The sequence below is a fragment of the Quercus lobata genome, chromosome 11 (assembly GCF_001633185.2).
Source record: "Quercus lobata isolate SW786 chromosome 11, ValleyOak3.0 Primary Assembly, whole genome shotgun sequence".
Lineage (NCBI taxonomy): Eukaryota > Viridiplantae > Streptophyta > Magnoliopsida > Fagales > Fagaceae > Quercus > Quercus lobata.
The window spans coordinates 25,296,643-25,317,576 of NC_044914.1; the positions used below are offsets into that span (position 1 = coordinate 25,296,643).

Sequence of the window (20,934 nt, forward strand, 5' to 3'; positions counted from 1 at the left end):
TCTAAAGCAGTTCAAATATAACAAGTATAATGAAAAGAAAGTACGTATGCATGGGGAATGCATGAACATGTGATATGCCAAATAAATTGCATCATGGGCTCAGCCTAATCCAATCCTACCAGCACACAATTAATTGCACGCATCTAAAATGCATGATAATACTGTTATTATGCTAATATGATACAATGCATGAGATTTTAAACTCATTTAAGCAAAACCCAGCCCAAAATTTCAACAAACGCTAATCAATTTTGAAAAACCCCAAAATTTTTCAAAATCCCCAAAAACTTAGGTTTTAGATAATGAAATGCATGAAAATGGGGGATTAGAGACATACCAAGTGAGGAAAAACTTGATTAAGCTCGAGAATCCCTTGGGAAAGAGGTTAAGAGTGAGTGAGAAAAGTTTGGGAGGTGAAAAGATAGAAGTATCGAGAGAGAGAACAAGAGAAATGAGGTTCGGATTGCACGAGGAAGTATAAATAGAACCTTAGTAAAGCTTGACAGATGAGGTGTCGAGCAAGGTGTCGAGATAGGTGTCAAGGATTTTGCCGTAGACAGATATAGGTGTCGAGCAAGTGTCAAGGTACAAAAACATTAGACACAAGAGATGAGGCTTGATCGATCCACCAGGTGTCGAGAAGCTATCGAGGATCTAGGAACTTTCTCGTTTGATCCACCAGTTGTCGAGGATCTGTCGAGATTGCGATAAGAAAAGACCTTAAGAGCTCGACAAATAGCCAGGTGTCGAGGAGGTGTTGAGATAACTTAAAAAATTGTTTTTCAAGAAGGGAAAAACACAGATATGCATGCAATCAAGCATGCAACTCAACCAAGGATCCAATCAACATTTTAAACTCTCAAAATCATCTCTCAACAAAAATTTTAAGCACAATGATCCCAAAAACACACACACACACACACACACACACTAAACAAGTCTAACCAATTTTATATTTCAAAAACAAATCAAGACAGTTTAGTGAGCATATATTAACACATGTAAAACCTTGTGATGACTAAATCACATTGTACCTACACATGTATCAAAAGTAGTAAAGAATATTGCGTGTTGTGTGTGAAAAATATCGCAAGATTGTATAAGTATATACATGTTATGACGATTTGAGATATGAGAAAATCACTTTAACTCACACACAATCATAACTGTTTGATAGAGATTATCACCTTCGAGATACATCCTATAACTCCCACGTCTTCTAGAATACACGTTTGCAATCATATTTAAAGCATTTTGATCTTTTTGCTTTTCATTTTCTTTGCATATTTTATTTAGGCAAATCATGCATGGGCATATAAGAGAGAGAAAGAAATACCTAATGATGGTAAGCATTTGACATTCCAATTTTGCTATGTCGAGGCACACAAATGTCATTGACACTGCACTTTTGCTATGCCGGAGCATATATGTGTCATATTATGATTGGTAGGCAACAGTGGTGAGATGGTTATTTATGCCTTTCTCTTAGGATTTTCTAGTCCTTCCCGTCAAAAAGAGTGATACGAGTGTTAAGTACAAGAGATAACTTAATCTTACTTATCATATACAAGAGCCACAAAGCTCACTTGCGTAGTTGTGCATAGAGATGCTCATCTAAGTTACAAGAAATACAAAGTTTAGAAAAATTTGTTTCAATGGTCATTAAAGGTACACAAGTACTAATGTATACATAACACACATTGTTTTTGTATTTTTCTGATTTTTCAATTTTTTTTTAATTTTTATATTAAAAACAAAATAATCAAAACTGAAAACAAACAAAAACAATTTAATCAATGCAAAGTATAAAAACTAGACTGACTCAAAATTAGAAAGCAAAACACACAAGTAATGCACACACAAAAACAAGAAAAGATAGAGAGAAAAGTGATAGAATCACTTGGAGCCCTTTTCCCTCCACACCTTGGAAGAACCTTTCATTTGATTAAACTTTTGAACCAGCGGTGAGGAGGAAGAATTAAGACCGTTCAAGTTTGAAAGGAACATGAGGGTTTTGAGAAGATCTCCAAGGGGAGCAAGAGAGGATTAAAGTTGATTCTGGCTTCCAGATGCTATCATGTCGTTACTCTGTTGAGTAGTAAACTACTTATAGCAATTTGGTCGAATATGAATGGCAACTCCACAATGATGACAGAGATGCTGCTTCTTAACAATAGTACTAGTAGAAGCAGTATTAAAGGAAGAGAAACCATACCCTAAACCTGTTCGATCAGAAGTAGATTTCTGAAGACTGAGCATCTCATCAAGCTTTGCACTTGAAGTCCTCTCCAATTGAGCTCTGACTTGAAACAGCTTCGTTTTAAGTTTCTTAGTCTTCTCAACCAAGAAATTGTTCTCGTACCTCAGTGCTCCAATAGTCTGATTAGCCTCATCAAACTTTGTGAACAGCTCTTCACGATCAAGTTTCACATCACTAAGCTTATTGGTGGTCAGCCTGTAAAGTTTCTCATGTTTCTCAGAAAGCTTGTATAATTTCTCATAGGCTGTATGGATATCATCTTGATCATCCATTTTCTCAAACTTGGATTCCACCAATTCCTCTTCTTCAACCACATCTTCAACAATCCCATCAGTAGGATTAACAGTGGCAATGAAGGCATTCAAAATTCCGTCATCCTCATTATCAGAATCATCCTTAGGCACGGTGTCGCTCAAGGTAGCAGCAAGTGCCTTACTCTTCCTAATGCTTTTGAGATATGTAGGATACTCTTGCTTCATGTGACCGAAGCCTTGACACCCAAAGCACTTAGGTCCTGCAGGAACAGTGTACTGACTGCCATCCCTTGAATCCTTCTTCCCTTTATCTTGGATTTTAAATTGAGAAGAACTGGATTGCTTACAGTCCTTATCGAAGTCTTTTCCATTGGCATTCTTTATAAACTTCTTGAACTATCTGGTGATGTAGGACTTCATCTTAAAATCTTCATCATCTGAAGACTCATCTGTCTCACTACTCTTGGCCTTCAGTGCCATGCTCTTGCCTTTACGTCTTGCCAATCCTAGTCAACCCTAACTCGCAGGTTTGCAGATTTCCAACCAACTCTATCAAAGGAATCTTGTCAATGTCCTTTGATTCCTTGATTGCTGTAATCTTAGCATGGAATTTCTCAGATAAAGATCTGAGCACCTTTCTCACAATTTTGGGTTTAGGAATGGTTTTCCCAAAATTGAAAGCTGAGTTCACTATGTCCTTGAGCTTGGCATAGAACTCATCGAACGATTCATCCTCCTCCATCTTAATCTCTTCAAAGCTTGTAGTGAGCCTCTGAAGTTTTGAATCTTTAACAGCCTTTGTTTCTTCATAGGTTATTAGGAGGATGATCCATGCTTCCTTAGCAGTTTCAGTGAAGGATATCTGTTTGAACTCCTCATTGGTGACTGCACTGAATAAGGCATTTAACGCTTTGCTGTTGAAGTTTGCCGCCTTGATCTTGGCATCATCCCAGTTAGCCGGTGCTTCCTTCGGCTTGGTCCAGCCTATCTCAACAGCTTGCCACACTTTCTCATCTAAAGACTGCAAGAAAGCTCTCATGCGTACTTTCCAGTATGCATAGTTAGTGCCATCAAATAAAGGAGGTATGATTAATGACTGTCCTCTATCCATGACAAACAGGGGTCAATGGATTAACACAGTAAAGATTAAAACCTAATCAGAGTGTGCCTGCTCTGTTACCACTTGATAGGCAAAAAACGAATTGATCTCTTGTGATAAATTAACCAATTAATTTAGTCAAGTGAATTAATTAAGTTAATTAACATGCAAATGCATGGTAGCACAAACAAATCACCAAATAACTAAATATGCAGCAGAAAATAAATGACACGGTGATTTGTTTACGAATGGGGAAAATCTAACAGCAAAAACCCCACTGGGTGATTTTTAGGTCACCACTCCTGAAATTCCACTATTATCACAACAAGCGATTACAAGTAAAGGAATCTCAGTATTTTATACCAACGTACAGTTGAACTTTTACCTCAATACTCAATTGGACTTATTTTGTAGTGACAATTTCCCTTTTCGATGCACCGGCTTCCAAGTACATGACTAACCAATGCGCGGATTCCAGTACGCGACTTCAATCACCAACTAGAGAAGGTTGTTGGCTGCAAAATTCTTCAGTTCATCCCAATGATGAAGATCAAGAAGATACTTGATCACAAAACCCTACGGTGCACATACATAGCAACTTCTTCACAAGAATGATGAACTAGGGCAAAACTTTGTCTCCGGTTACAAATTGCTTGAACAAACTTTGCTCAACACTTGTACAACTTGCATAACCTTTGACTGCCCTTAAAATAATCATTTTATATGTCTAGGGTTAGAAGAAAAGAAGTCCCAAACACATAATCACGGATTAGAGTCAAAACAGAACTAGAATTTTGTTTTTCATAAAGCTCGACAGATAGCTGTCTATTGAGGTGCTATCAAGCAGCTGTCGAGTCTCAAGGTTGGAACAGTTTCTTAAACTTGATGGATAGCTAGCTGTCAAGCTAGTTGTCGAGTTTTAATGAACAACACTTTTTTAGCTTGAATTTTAGACAGACTTCATGTCTTCAACACTTGATCTTGAAATACAGTTTCTTGAAGTATTAAACACATTCTAGATTTACCCAAATACAAGTAAAGTGCATTTTGTCAAAAGATAAGCCAATTACATAAAATAGTGACATATGTTTCTAACAAGTAAATCACATATGTCCTAACAATTTCAATTTTTTTATTTTTATTTTTGAAAAATTTATAAAGTTTTGACATATGGTGTCTATTTTCAATAACTGTGTTCTCTATTATTAGACCAACCTCGCATCCACTTTTGATAACTGTGTTCTTTATTATTAGACTAATCCTAAATCTCTTATCCAATCATAAAATTTTTTATTGGTTGTGAATTTATATTTCAATTCCAATATATATTTTTTCATTGTTTTTTATATACCCAAAATCACTTTGCTGTCATCTTATCCTTTTCCTTTGGTTTCCAATCCAAGTACAAACTCTGCAGAGTAGCAGACCCGATCAGTCAGCACCGAGCACTGCATCTCAAATGACACAGCTCCTAAAATTCCAACCTTGGAACCACTCTCTGCCATAATATGCAAACACCCACAATACCTCTCAACCCATGTTCAACCTTCCCTCCAAAATCCCACCATACCCAGTTGAAGTTGCTTCCAAAACTTCATCTCCTTCCTCAAAGCTTATTCTATAGACCACCAAAAATGGCTTCTCTTGGTGGGTTTGGTTTTGGTGTGAGGTCACAAGTAGTGGGTTGTGGTGCTTCTTCTTCTTCTTCAAGTGGGGTTGATACTAATGGGTTGTGTACTTTGACAGAGTATGTGGGTAAGGAAGGATTGAATGTGGGAGATGATATGGTGGTCTTGCTTCATCATATTCAGTATGCTTGCAAGAGAATTGCAGCTTTGGTGGCCTCTCCTTTCAATTCCAGCCTTGGGAAACAGAACACTCTTGCTGGCACTGGTACTGGGTCTGGCAGGGATGCTCCAAAACCACTTGATATTGTCTCAGTAAGTTTTACTCTCAATGAATTGAATGCCAATGATATTGTTGTTGAATTTTGGATTTTTTTGTTGTTGTTGCATACTTTATTTATATGGTCTAATGTGCCTGGTTTGGTAGTCTTATAAGGGCTTTGATTTTATTTTAATTGTGGGATTTCATTTGGGGAGGAAAATATTGGATTTTAGTGTGTCTTAAAATAGAAAAAAGAAAATAAGATGTTGTAGAGAGAGGAAGAGACTGGAAATAAGAGAATTAACGCGGTTCGGACTAACAGGTTATGTCTTGGTTTTTGGAAAAGGCATTAAGGGATGGTGGGAGTTGTTTTCAGGTGGATGGTGGGAGATGGTAGTTGGATGTGCCTTTTGGTGCCATTGGTGAGGCTGCTATGAAGGATTTGTTTGGTGATGTATTTCTTATAATAAAGGATAAAGATGCATCTATAGCTTGGTATTTGGGCACATTGGAATCCTAGGTTTGTGTGAGCTTTCCAAGATTTACAGGTAGAATTGCTTAGTTCATTTTTTAATTTATTGTAACCAAATCAGCCTTTGGGTGGTGGATAGGACATTTGTTGGAGGCTTACCAGAAACGCTAAGTTTGATGGTCATGTTTAAATAAGGTTTTGGCAGGGTCTAATGGCGTCTTTGGATGTGTGGACTGTGGAAGTTCCATTGAGAGTTGCTCTTTTTCATTTGGACATCTGCTTCAGGAAAAATCTCAACGGCTGGAAATCTTATCAGGAGAGAAAGTTATTGTTTGTGATTTTTTTTTTTTTTTTGGTTGGGGGGGTTGGGGGGAGCAGCTGTTCATTTTTTTTATAGGGTACGTAACCATGCAAGGGGCCTATGGTGGTGAGTGTTTTCTCTTCTTTGGAGTCTGATGGATAATGCCTACGATGGTTGTTGAGGTACTTGGTTCAGAAAGGGAGGTTTGGCCAACATAGAAGCAATAAGAATTGCAACACTGTCCAGACTTGCCTTATCTGGACAATCTAGGATAAGAGGACTAACCAGACCTGTGGTATTGAGCTTTTCTGGAAGAAGCTTAAGTTTATTTCTGAGGTTGTATGATTGGATGACTGCTATAGGCCATCTCCTCTCTCTCTCTCTTTTGATTTATAAAAGCTTAGACTGTTTACTTCTAGGAAATTTACTGTTTTGTTAAGTTCTTTGACCCTTTTCTTTCAATAAATTTTTTTTTCTAGGGAAACTATGTTTTCTCTGCCACAAATGATGGTAAGTAAGGAACAAACAATCATGACATCCAATATTTCTTCTTGTTAAATGTGCAGAATGAAATCATCTTGTCGTCTCTTCGCAGTTCTGGAAAAGTTGCAGTCATGGCTTCAGAAGAAGATGATGCTCCGATCTGGTTAACTGATGATGGACCATTTGTAGTGGTAACGGATCCCCTTGATGGTTCTCGAAATATTGATGCATCAATTCCAACTGGAACAATTTTTGGAATTTATAATCGCCTTGTGGAAGTAGATCATCTACCCAAGGAGGAGAAGGCTTTGCTGAATTCACTCCAAGCTGGAGCTAGGCTTGTAGCTGCTGGCTATGTTCTCTATTCATCAGCTACAATTCTCTGCACCAGCTTTGGTTCGGGGACACATGCATTTACACTGGATCATTCAACAGGAGATTTCATTCTCACACATCCAAGCATTAAAATTCCTCCTCGAGGTAATTATTAATAAAGCCATGTGTACTGTATGCTAATAATGCATAAATGCTATTTGTACCAAATCTATTTATGCACTATCACTCATTTTGCCTATAATAGAAATCATAAGAATGATCCAAATGGATTTGTATGTGTGTGGTAAACTTTTTTAATACATACAATTGTCTGTTGGTTTCTACTCTTGTCTTGGAAATATTTTTTGTCAGTCTCAATCACCTAGGGCTTGGCCTTGGAATAAACACTGACTTAAACTTTTCATCTTTATCAGGAACAACATTAGAAGTCCTAGCATATGAATCATTGCACCCAAAAATATAAATCTGATGGGCATTACTATATTATAACCTTTAGTTTTAGAGTTTTAGTTTCATGCTTTGCTTTTCATGGACAAATCCCTCATATTTTCACATCTAGAATTTACGTATACAACATATATTTTTACTAAAAGAGGAAAAATACTACGAATGTCAATAAGCTGCTTTTGATTCTATTAAAGACAAATCTCTATCATGTCAGGACAAATCTATTCAGTAAATGATGCACGATATTTCGACTGGCCGGAAGGGTTAAGGCGATACATTGACACTGTGAGACAAGGAAAAGGCAGATACCCCAAGAAGTACTCGGCCCGTTATATTTGTTCTCTGGTAGCTGATCTCCATCGGACTCTAATGTATGGAGGGGTGGCAATGAATCCAAGGGACCATCTTCGTCTGGTTTATGAGGCAAACCCTCTAAGTTTTCTTGTAGAGCAAGCTGGGGGCAGAGGATCTGATGGTAAAAGTAGGATTCTTTCAATTCAACCAGTTAAGCTGCATCAAAGACTTCCACTGTTTCTTGGAAGTTTGGAGGACATGGAAGAGTTGGAGAGTTACGGGGATGTACAACAGAGAGTAAATCCTGGTTATGAAGTTTGATGCTACAGTAATCCCAAAATTTCATTGGTTATTGTGTAAATCAACCTGGGTTTGCTTTGTGTCACTAAAACTCTCTGTCTATCAAGAATTCAGACCTCTCATCACAAGTATGTATAATCTAGCCACTCCAACTATCAAGAATTGTAAAATTCTTAACTGTTGTTTGTTTCTGCTATTCATCATACCCATCTTCTCAGGAAATTAAAGTAACTTGAAGAGTTTAGATGTGAAAAACTAGAAGCCTAGAAGAGGTCTTTCTTCCTCTTTCCATGGTCAAAAAATGTATTGTGTAAATTTTTAAGTTCACTCATGTAAAGATTGTATACTCTTTATGATCTGTGTAATTTGTTTTCTGTAATAAAAAGTATTCTATTTTGACATGTATTTGCAAAGTTCTGTCCAGTATCAAACAAGAGCTTGTACCAATGATATTGAAATTCTTAAAACTTAAAGAGATTATTGCCATCTCTAGAGATTATGATGAGCAATATGGTGTAATAATCTTTGGTTGGCTAAGTCAGCTTATAATTCATAACACTGTCATAGTAATAAGGATTAAGATGTCATGAGGGATACATGCATTAGAAGAGAACAATGGTAAAGTGATTATTACTCTTCTTAATTATGTGAATACTTACTCAGCAAAGTGTTTTGAGAAAATGGGAGTTGACACTATTTGATGCGTTAAGAATTCACAATTAACAAATAAAACTGTAGCATGCCTGAATTACCTTTTCCTCTAGAAACTGCATTAATTTCACTCCAAGGCCAATAGAATAACATTTCTTTAGTAAAAGCTTTTACATGAAGATATAGATGAAAATATTACAGCGCAGATGACACAAACATTCTATACTCCTTGAGGTGGTTGTTTCACTGCAAAATGTCACACTACACCTTGATTCACTATGAGATCACCAAAACCAATAGAAACACCAAATAGCTGAGACAAGAGGTTTCACTAAGGCATAGAATCTGATGATGCCGTAAAATCACTAGTGAGCTACACGATCCTCGCATGTTTGAAATAGCGACCTGCAAGAAGAAAGAAGTGATCTAACAGAGAGCACCGGTGTGGTGCCAGCCAAATACCCTCTGAAGGTCAAGTTAGAACTATTCTCAACTCTAGAGTGCTAGAGATGGGGTAAATTATGCGTACTTTGATTTGTGAGGGTATTGGGGCTTTTATAGTAGTAAAATGTTGGTCTCTCTTCCTTGATGTAAAAGTCTTTTCCTTATAGGAATCCTCTTGAATAATCCCAAACGTGATGGACAAGACTTTTCCTTGTAGAGAGGGTCTTTCATTAACGCGCATATCTTTCGGAATTCTTCTTGTACTAGAATTCCTATTTCCTTTAGGATTCTATCAGGATTCAGGTGTGTGTAGCAAGTATTTCAAGTCAGGGTTTCTGCTATGCCCTGGGCTTACCCACTGTCGGCCCATGGGCTAGGATCCATTAGGCCTAATCGAACGAAGGTCCGTTATGCCAATTTTTACCGCTTTAGTTGCCCCTTTCACCCTATAGTCCGTCATGCTTGAGTGGACGGACCAATAGGATGACGGTTCAATATTCTTGGGGTTGACGGTTTAAGGTTCTTGGGGTTGATGGTTTAAGGTTCTTGGAGTTGATGGTTCTCAAAGAGGACAACGCGAACTACGATCATTTGTTGACAGGTTGTCAAGCATTTATGAGGTACGACACGTGTCACTTTTTGATTGGATTTTCTCTCGGATCGAAGCGTCACTTCGTCTTCCGTGCATTTCATATATATATATATATATATATATATATATATCACACTTCTCTTATTTCATTTCTCCACTTTTCAGCTAAAACATATTGTCAAAGCGCCATAGTCAACCTTGTCAGAGAGTGATCTGTCGAATAGTTGTACCCGTTATCTATACAACCGTCGACCTTCAGTTATTCAGACTTGGTGAGTATTATTATTTTTTACAAGTCCTGCATTTGTACTTTCATTTTCCTAGACTTTTATACACACCCGTCATCACTCCTAGATCCGTCAGTCTTAGGTTTTGTTGTCACTTGTAGGCAATGTCTAGTACGTTAAGTAATCAGTCAGTACGAGAAAGTATACCCGTCCAGTCATAAAGACCAAGAGAGTCCAGGTGAAGAGGAGTCCGTTCGTCTCTTCCTCATCCTCAACAAATGAGGATATGGAGATGGCTGAACCAGAAGATATTTCTGATGACGGCGAGGATCAACCATTGAGATCCGTCATTGGTGCTGATGGACTTAGGGAGTTCATCATGCTACCAGAGTGGATGGTGCATAAATTCACATCCGTCATCAAGGAGAAACACTTCAACACATTTAGGGTTAATTTTCAAATTCCAGACTACATTCCAATCCGTCTACCCTACGTATCAAAGAAATGTTATTACAAGGGGGTAGAAGGTGTTGGAGTATACGAACAGATGTTGAAGGCAGGACTTAGGTTTCCGCTAAGTACCCTGCATAGAGAACTTCTAAAGTATTTAGGTCTGTCCGTCACCCAGATATCCCCAAATGCCCGGAGGGTTTTCATAGCAATGGAGATTCTTTATGGTGTTATGACAGACGGCGCTAGGAGGCTGATGGTGCGTGAATTCCTTCATTACTACCGTTCAGATGAAATTGATAGGTCAAGGGGAATGTATAGTTTTGCTAGTAGGAGTCCGTTGTTGAAGGTCATATTTGAAACACCCGACTCAAATAGAGACTAGAAGAGTCGTTACTTCTTCTTAGAGGGTGACGAGTGGATGGGTCGTCCAGGGGAGACGGAGTATATGCCCGTCGACACAACCTGGGGAGTATTAAATCCGTCTAGTATGCATCCGTTCTAATTTGTAGATTCTTTTTATATTCGTTCAGTTATAATCTCTCCATCTCTCTTAACCGTCCAATTCTTCTGCAGTTAGACGGCGTTCACAAGTTAGTATTGAAGAGTTTAGTTTTCTTGAGAAGATTTTTTCAAAGACCAAGCCGGAGGAAAGGACTTGGGCAAAGTTAGTAAATCCAGATACCATCCACTAGTATTGTGACGGTCCTGAACCCACACCGGAAGCCGTCAGATATAACGCCAAAATTCACAGACATAAGTCCGTCAACCTTTATTTTGCATAAATGGCTTTAACTTTTAGTTAATAACTTCATTCGTCCTTCTTTACAGAGATGGACGATGCTAAGAGGAGGGCGTTGATCAAAACACAGGCTGCAAAAAGAAAGGAGTCCGACAATGTGGCTCCTAAGGGGACGGTTCCATCCATTAAAAGGAAGAAGCAATCGTCCAAAGGGGACCGTCCCCTTAAACAACAAAAAGTCCCTCTGGAACCGGTCGTAGGGTTGATGGCTGAGGGTGTGAAGACCGTCACCCCAGCAAAGCATGGGTCAGGCAAGGGCTTAATGAAGGCCCCGTCCACTAGCCAAGAGAAGCCACCTCCTCTCCTTCATGACGACTCCAAATATGCCCTGGAGAAACTTTCATCTATTATTACGTCGGAGGACTATGAGGATTTGGGCAATCACTCGACGGAGGCAATGGGGGACATGGGTCTCTTTGCTGTTGCACAGGTAATCTTTGTCCATCGACTTACGCCCATCCGCTCTGCCTAGTTTTTATCTAACCCTTCTAACTTGTTTGTTCTAGTCCCTGATTATGATGAAGGGCTTAATGGATCGGTGCCTTAACCGTGAGGCGGCTCTGGAACGTGTGCGAGCAAAGGCAGAGCAGACAGAGGATGAGTTGGGTCAACTTAACAAGTGGAAGTCCACTATGGAGAAGAAGTTAGACCTTTCAGAGCAGGTGAGGAAGGAGCTTGAGCAAAAGACGGATGAGGCGAGGAAGGCCTTGGAGGTCAAAGATAAGAAGATCCAAGACCTGAAGGAAAAGCTCCGTCAGGCTAAGGAGGTAAGGGTTCGAGAATACCGTGACTCCGACGCCTTATTGGCCAAGCTGGGAGACTCATTCCTGCAAGGTTTTGATGATGCGCTACGTCAAGTTAAGAAAGCCTACCCTGCCTTGGATGTGTCCATGATAAACGTCGACGATCAAGCTCAGACGTCTGCTTTGCCCGTCGCCTCAAAGAACACAGATGACCTCTTCGCTGAGGAATCAGCTTAAGGCGACGGAGAGTCAGCTCCAACAAAAAATGTTCAAGATGCCGACCCTAAAGAGTAGATAGTTCTTTTTATTTTATTATATATATATATATATATTTTTTTTTGAGAACAATCCGTCATTAATTTTGTGTATTGAACAATTGCCCTTTGAGGGTTTTATCCGTCAATGTTGCTTTATTTCACAATTTTATGCCTGCTTTATCTATCTTTATTATTTGAACATGTATAAATATCTGTCCTCTTAAGTTGTCCATTATATGGAGAACCGGCCATCTTTATGTACATAATTTTAGTCTGTGGACGAACTGTTGTCCTTAAATACTATGTAGTTTATCCCGTCCTTCCTTATGGTTTTTTGGAATTTTAACCTTATGGGATGATCCGTGTAGTTGGCGGGCTTGTGTCCGTCATTTATGTGAACTTAGAGAACTTGTTGCTATCCGTCCATTTTATTTACTTGAAAGTTTCATTCGTCTGGGATGATCTGTCCAACTCGTTGACTTTGTATATTAATCGCCATTTTTATGGTCTTTAGGGGTTTCACCTGTCCGGGACTACCCGTCTAGTTGATGGATTTTGTTCTAGCCGTCCACATTTTTGACTAAGTAAATCTTTACCCGTCAGGGATGAATCGCCTATCTTCCGGACTTTATTTGTTATCCGTCCATTTTTATGGACTTTGACTATCACCCGTCTAGGAATATTCGTCCATTTTGTGGACTTTTGTGCAACCGCCCATATTTATGGACTTTTAGAAACTTCATCCTTATGGGATGATCCGTCCGGTTAGTGAAATAATAATATTTTCCACCCTATAGACGGTCCGTCCACTTTGTGGGCTTGATAATAAATTCATCCCATGGGTGATCCATCCACTTTTGGACTGGATAATAGTTTCCACCCTATGGGTGGTCCGTCCACTTTGTGGACTTGATAATGAATTCACCTTATGGGTGATCCGTCCAGTTTGTGGACTCGATAGTAGTTTTCACCTTATGGGTGGTCCATCCATTTTGTGGACTTGATAATGAATTCACCCTATGGGTGATCCGTCCAGTTTGTGGACTTGATAGTAGTTTTTTACCCTATGGGTGATCCGTCCACTTTATGGACTTGATAATTAATTCACCCTATGGGTGATCCGTCCACTTTTTGGACGTTGTTTTCTCTAGTTCTCTTATGAACTTTTGTAAGAATTCAAGTAGAAAAACATGGTTGTGTCTGAATATTCCTCTTTAAAATAAAAATATGTTTGTAGGAAAAAGTACCTGCCCCCTTGGGCTTAAAAAGGCACAAAGTATTGTAGCAAAAATTGTCAAAGAAAGACTAGTGATTGTAGCTAAAATTAAATAAACTGGGAAAATAGGGATTGTCGCTGTTCTTCATATTATCTCTACTGGTAGTATTTTTGTAGATGTTCCGAGTTCCATGGGTGCTGCAGCTTTTGTCTGTCCAACATCTCGAGGTGGTAGGTGCCCTTCCTCTGCCATGAAGTGATCCTGTAGGGTCCTTCCCAGTTGGGGCCGAGCTTTCCTTGTGAAGGGTCTTTAGTGGTATCCATTACCTTCCGTAGTACAATATCACCGACCTGAAAGTCTCTATGCCTTACTTTGGAGTTGTAGTGTTTCGTCATGAGATTTTGATAACGCGCCAACCTGTGCTCTGTTGCCACTCTGACTTCGTCCACTAGGTCGAGCTGAAGGCGCATGGCCTCTTCGTTCTTATCCTTGCTGTAGTTCTCCACCCGGTAGCTTGTGAACCCTGCTTTTGTGGGAATGATAGCTTCACTTCCGTATGCTAGTCGAAATTGCGTTTCTCTAGTGGGTGTTCTTGCTGTAGTCCGGTATGCCCACAGAACGCTTGGTAACTCGTTCGGCCAGATACCTTTTGCCCCCTCGAGCCGGGTCTTGATTATCTTGAGCGAGGATCAGTTCGTGACTTCGACTTGTCCATTAGCCTGTGGGTGTGCGGGCGACGAGTAGTGGTTCTTGATCCCTAGCTCCGAGCAGAAGTCTCTGAATGTGCTGTTGTCGAATTGCTTACCGTTGTCAGAGACCAGCACTCTGGGTATCCCATACCTGCATATGATATTTCTCCAGACAAAGCTTTGAATGTTCTTCTCCGTGATGGTGGCTAAGGCCTCTGCTTCTACCCACTTAGTGAAGTAGTCTATGCCAACTACCAAAAACTTGAGCTGCTTGACCGCTGTTGGGAATAGGCCTATGATATCTAGTCCCCATTAAGCGAACGGCCAAGGTGCTGTCATCGGGGTCAGCTCTTCGGACGGTTGTTTGATGAAGTTGCTGAACCTCTGACACTTGTCGCAGGACTTGACATAAGCTTGGGCATCCTTCAGCATTGTGGGCCAGTAGTATCCTGCTCGGATCAACTTGTGTACTAATGACCGTGCGCCCGAGTGGTTTCCGCAGATACCTTCGTGGATTTCTCTCATTACGTAATTTGCTTCCTCGTGGCCTAAACACCTCAGGTATGGTCGAGAGAACCCTCTTTTGTATAAGACATCTTTTATCAACACAACCGTGATGCCTGGACCTTCAACTTTCTTGCGGTGTCCTTCTCGTCTGGTAATACACCGGTTTTCAAATAGGATATCAACGGCGTAGTCCAATTGTATTCAGAGTCTACTTCTTGCATACTTATTCCGTCATCGATAAGTGAGGAGAGTTGAACGAATGATAATACCTATTTGGGGACAAGCATAAATTCGACTGAGGCAGCTTTTGCTAGATGGTCAGCACATTCGTTTTCTTCCCTTGGGATTTGAACGAATTGGACTTCGAGGTCACCGATTCGGTATTTCACTTCTTCTAGATACCTCTTCATTCTTTCGTTCTTACACTCGTAGTCGCCATTGATCTGACTCGTTACCACCTGTGAGTCGCAATGTACGACCATGTTTTCCGCACCTGCATCCTTTGCAAGGTCTAGCCCTGTCACCAAGGCTTCATATTCTGCCTCATTGTTGGTTGTAGGGAAATCTAGTCGAATCATACACTGGATCTTATCTCCTTCCGGGGTTTAGATCACCACGCCGGCTCTTCCGGCTCGTCTATTTGAAGATTTGTCCGTATAAATATTCCATTGTCTCTTCTCCTCTGCCCCCTGGCCGTCTCCGATGGTGAATTTGGCGATAAAGTCAGCCACTACCTACCCTTTCACAACCGTTCGCAGACGGTATTGTATGTTAAACTCGTTAAGCTCTACTGCCCACAAAGCCATTCTTCCTGCTACCTCTGGACTACTCATAACTTTTCTCAAGGGCTTGTCCGTCAAGACAACGATGGTGTGCGCTTGGAAGTATGGCTCAAGTCTTCGCACTGTGATTATCAACGCGAAAGCCAACTTCTCCATTTGAGGGTACCTCTCTTCTACCCCTCGGAGTGCTCGGCTAGTAAAGTAGACTGGTTTCTGAGATCCGTCTTCCTCTCTTACCAAAGCTGTGCTTACAGTAGCTTGTGAAACGGCTAAATATAGGTAAAACTCTTCTCCTGGCTTGGATGGACTGAGCAATGGTGGAGATGAAAGATATGCCTTTAAGTCGTTAAATGCCGTCTGGCATCCGTTCGTCCACTCGAATGATTTCCTTAGAGTGCGGAAGAAGGGTAGACATCCGTCCGTTGCTCTTGAGACGAACCTGTTCAGGGCTGCGACCTTTCTGTTCAAACTCTGGACCTCCTTAACCGTCCTTGGCGGTTCTAACTCCATTATGGCCCGTATCTTCTCCGGGTTGACCTCTATACCTCTTTGAGACACCATGAAGCCTAGGAATTTCCCTGCCGTCACTCCGAATGCGCACTTGTTTGGATTCAGCTTCGTGTTGTATGACCGGAGCGTGTCAAAGGTCTCCCTGAGGTCGTTGAGGTGATCATCTTCATGCAGACTCTTTACTAACATGTCGTCAACGTGGACTTGTACGTTCCTACCAATTTGGTGTGCAAACATTTTGTTCATTAACCTCTGGTATGTAGCCCCAGCATTTTTGAGTCCGAATGACATCAACTTGTAGCAGAATAGTCCCTGGCTTGTGACAAAGGAGGTCTTCTCTTGATCAGATTCTTCCATTTTGATCTGGTTGTAGCCCGAGAAAGCGTCCATGAAACTCAAGAGCTAGTGTCTTGCAGTTGAGTCTACCAAAGAATCTATTCGTGGGAGTGGGTAGCTATCTTTAGGGCAAGCTTTGTTGAGATCCGTGAAATCCATGCACATCCTCCATTTTTCGTTGGCCTTTTTAACCATGACGACGTTTGCCAACTAGTCGTGGTAGTATACTTCTCGGATGAAATCTGCCTCTAATAATTTCCGAACCTCCTCCGCTATGGCTTTGTCTCGCTCCTAAATGAACACTCGTTTCTTTTGTCGGATTGGAGGGAATGAGGGCGACACATTTAACTTGTGAACTATGATTGAGGGGTCAATTCCTGGTATGTTTTTGTGACTCCAGGCGAACACGTCTTGGTTATCTCTGAGGAACGTCGTGAGCGCTTGGCGTACTGGCCAACTAGCTAGTGTGCCAATTCTAGTTGTCCGCTCCGGCCGTGTGTTATCAAGCTTCACCTCTTCCAGTTCCTCAACCGGCTCTTCTAGTGCTCATTGTTCTCCTATGCACATCGTTTGCTGTTGATCCTCCATCTCTAACATGGCAATATAGCATTCCCGCGCTGTGACTTGGTTTCCTCGCAGTTCTCCCACCCCGTAATCCGTCGGGAATTTAATCATCAAGTGGTATGTTGAAGTCACCGCCTTCCAGGAATTGAGAGTGGGTCGTCCTAGAATGGCATTGTAGGCGGACGAGTAGTCGACTACGAGAAACGTTACTTCCCTAGTGATCTGCTGAGGATAGTCACCCGCCGTTACAGATAGTGTGATCACGCCCAAGGGGAACACCTTCGTTCCTCCAAATCCCATGAGAGGGGCATTCGTCGAGGGTAATCGTCCCCTGTCAATCCTCATTTGCTGGAATGCCGGGTAGTATAGAATATCCGTTGAGCTGCTGTTGTCGACAAGGACCCGATGCATGTTAAAATCTCCTATTTGCAAGCTGACCACAAGTGCGTCGTCATACGGATGGCGAAGTCTCCGAGCATCATCTTCTGAAAATCCGATGATGGGGTTGTCTATTCGTGGCATTTTAGGTACGGATCCTGTAAGTTGGATGCTATGGACCATTCTGAGGTAGGTTTTGTGGGCTTTTTTAGAAGATTCGGCAACGGTTGTGCCCTCTACGATCATTCTTATGTCCCTTATAAGTGGTCTAGGGCGCTCATTCTCCCTCTGTGGGGCCTGCTCCTAGGGTGGATCAGTTCTTTCCTTGTTAACGAATCTCTGTAGCTTCCCTTGTCTGATAAGAGCCTTAATCTGCTGTTTCAAATTGTAGCAGTAGGCTGTGTCGTGCTCGTGGTCACGGTGGAAGCGGCAATACTTGTCCCTTGGCCTCTTGTTGGGATCTCCCTTGAGCTTACCAGGGAACATCAGGGCTCCTTCATCTTTGATCTGCATTAAGACTTGATCTATCGGGGCGGTTAATGGGGTGAAGCTCGTGAACTTCCCAGTGGGGGGTCTAGAGCGCCTTTCATCTCGTCGATCTCCGGTTCTAGCCATCTTTCGCCCCCTATCCTGTCGTGTGTCCTCCTGTCTTTCCCTCTTTCTAGGCTTCTCCTCGCGGGCCAACAATGCGTCTTCCGCGTTTATGTATTTGGTGGCTCTATAGAGTACATCCGACATGGTTTTTGGGTCGTTCTTGTATAAAGAAAACAAGAACTTACCCTTCCGTAACCCATTAGTGAATGCTGCTACGAGTATCTTATCATCCTCTTCGTCTATTGAAAGGGCCTCCTTGTTGAAGCGAGTTATGTAGGATCTCAGCGTCTCGTCTTCTTGCTGCTTTGTGCTCATCAAGCACGCAGTAGGCCTCTTGTACCTATGTCCACCAATAAAGTGCGAGGTGAACTGGGCGCTCAACTCCTTGAAAGTGTTGATGGAATTCGGCGTCAGTCTACTGAACCAAATTCTTGCAGGACCCTTCAATGTCGTAGGAAAGGCCCTACATATGATTTCGTCTGGTACTCCTTGAAGGTGCATTAGGGTCTTGAAAGTCTCTAGGTGATCGAGGGGGTCCTTGACCCCGTCGTAGCTTTCAATCTGGGGCATGCGAAATTTCTGTGGTAGGGGGAAGAAGTTGACAGAGGTAGTGAACGGTGAGTTGGTTCTGTTTACTAGGTCATCGAGATCATTGGACACTCGTCCCTTGAGGGCATTCATCATGACCTCCATCTGTTCCTTCATCGCTTGCATCTCTGCGACAATAGGTGAGGGGGCCGTATCCATGAGAGATGGAAGGCTCATGTTTTGCCGTTTTGGTCTGCTTGGGGCATTACTACCCTCTGGCCTCTCTTGGTCCATTCGTTCGGCACTGGTACCTTCTTGGTTTTTCTCTTGAACGTTGTGTCCTGCATCCCTTTGGCGTAGCTGTTCCTCCAGATCATGGTTTTGTTTTGTGAGACGTTCCACTGCTGCCATGAAAGTTTGGATCTGCCTCTCCAATGCAGTGGATCGCGGTGGCTCGTCTCCTTAAACGTTGTTGGTGGTAGCCATCGAGCGAGTGAGTACCATGCAACTCTTATGTCCGGGAAGCGATAGTCTGGCTAAACTTGACGTTTCCCACAAACGGCACCAACTGATGATGCCGTAAAATCACCAGTGAGCTACATGATCCTCGCACGCTTGAAATAGCAACCTGCAAGAAGAAAGAAGTGATCTAACAGAGGGCATCGGTGTGATGCCGACCAAATATCATCTGAAGGTCAAGTTAGAACTAGTCTCAACTCTAGAGTGCTAGAGAGGGGTAAATTATGTGTACCTTGATTTGTGAGGGTATTAGGGCTTTTATAGTAGTAGAAGGTTGGCCTCTCTTTCTTGATGTAGAAGTCTTTTCCTTATAGGAATCCTCTTGAATAATCCCAAATGTGATGGACAGGACTTTTCCTTGTAGAGAGGGTCTTTCATTAACGCGCGTATCTTCCAGAATTCTTCTTGTATTAGAATTCCTATTTCCTTTGGGATTCTACCAGGATTCAGGCGTGTGTAGCAAGTATTTCAAGTCAGGGTTTCTGCTATGCCCTGGGCTTACCCACTGTCAGCCCATAGGCTAGGATTCGTCAAGCCCAACTGAACGAAGGTCCGTCATGCCAATTTTTACCCTTTTAGAATCCATCACATTGGTAAAAATGAATACAATCATCGGGTCAAGGACAGCATAATCAGCTGACTGTGCAACGATGTGGATTCCAATTGTTTGGGATTGCTAGGTGGGCATTTTTATTTTCAATTGTTACGACAATATCTGGCTTTACACCGCAGCATTTCCTTTTACAATCAACAAAGAGAGCAAGAAAGAAGAAAGCAACAAAGACTGAAAACCTGAGCTTGGCCACATTTGACTTGAGGTACCTATCTAGTTAGAAAGAAAGTTAAAGGATTGAAGGGAAAGTAAAAAAAAAAAAAAAAAAAGGTGTGCTGTGAGTTGTGATATTGTTTTATTTTGTCAGCTTAATCAAGTTGGTTTAAGGTCCTTAATTTTTATTTTGTGTTTAAAGTAGGGGTGTGCATCAAACCCACCAACCTGACGAAACCGACCCAACCTAATGCCTCGAGTTAATTTTCATGGGTTGGAATTTTATTTTGAACCTTGGGTTGGATCGGGTTTGGGTAATAGTTTTTTCAACTCATTTGACTCAACTCAACCTACTATGTATATAAATTTATTTTTTATAATCCTTATTTTGATTTTTTAGTTTAATTGATTTTCGTATTTGGAGAATTAATTTTGTTGAATTTGGAAATTTGGGTATTGTAGTGGGCCTTTTTTATAATATTGGGCTGGGCTGCCTCCTGCGGTATTAGACCCTAATGTTCTGAGTGAGGGAGTTGGGACTAGTCTAGCTGCAACTCACTTTGGTCCGACTTGTGCACAAACTATGCCCCGTTTGCCAGGCTTTGATGACAGGCCTATGGTAGGCAGAACTACTGCGGGTAAGTTATGGCAGGCAAATATGACAAAGACAATACAAGAAAAATGATAGAAAAAATGAATAAAATGGAGCGACAAGAGGCAATTCGTAGGCCGAAAATAGAGAAATAAACGAGGAATAATAATAATGGGGTTATTGTATTAAAGAGGGGAAAATCGATCTGCCATGCCAAGTAATGTCGTGGAATTGAAACCAAGAAGGTAAACCACTTCCTCTATGCAACTAATTTCTCAGGGGAAAGAAATTAATTGCTTTGAGGGAATGGGCATGAATGGTTTATGTTTAATGGGTGATCCTCTGTCTTTTTGATAGAGAGCAGGGCCTTAGAGGGAGAGAGGAGATCCACCTATCGGTGCATGCCTGCCATTCTATACTCTCTATTCTCTATCCTTCCTAGTTTTTCTTTTCTTTCTTCTTTTCTTCCTTTTCTTTCTCAGTGTTTACTCGCTTTTGTTGCGATTCACTTTTAGAGGTTATTATTATAGTGTTTGTGATCGTGATTGTGATTGTGATGCCCCCCCTTCACTGTGCATGGCAAAGCCCCTTTTTATAGTGCCTGTTGTGACTGGATTTTACTATTTTAGCCTTTAACAACCTTTGTTTGGTCT

General features: G+C 41.3%; 2 protein-coding genes across 2 annotated transcripts; one reads left to right on the forward strand and one right to left on the reverse strand.

Moving 5' to 3' along the window:
• The first annotated feature begins 4,966 nt into the window (after positions 1 to 4,966).
• LOC115968968 (fructose-1,6-bisphosphatase, cytosolic) lies at positions 4,967 to 8,538 on the forward strand. Its single transcript, XM_031088516.1, has 3 exons — positions 4,967 to 5,553; positions 6,840 to 7,236; positions 7,754 to 8,538. Exons 1-3 carry the CDS (start codon positions 5,122 to 5,124, stop codon positions 8,152 to 8,154), a joined length of 1,230 nt encoding a protein of 409 aa, XP_030944376.1. The 5' UTR covers positions 4,967 to 5,121; the 3' UTR covers positions 8,155 to 8,538.
• Positions 8,539 to 17,585: 9,047 nt separating this feature from the next.
• On the reverse strand, positions 17,586 to 18,815 carry LOC115966617. The gene has a single exon (XM_031085817.1). It carries the CDS (start codon positions 18,813 to 18,815, stop codon positions 17,586 to 17,588), a length of 1,230 nt encoding a protein of 409 aa, XP_030941677.1.
• Positions 18,816 to 20,934: the final 2,119 nt, after the last annotated feature.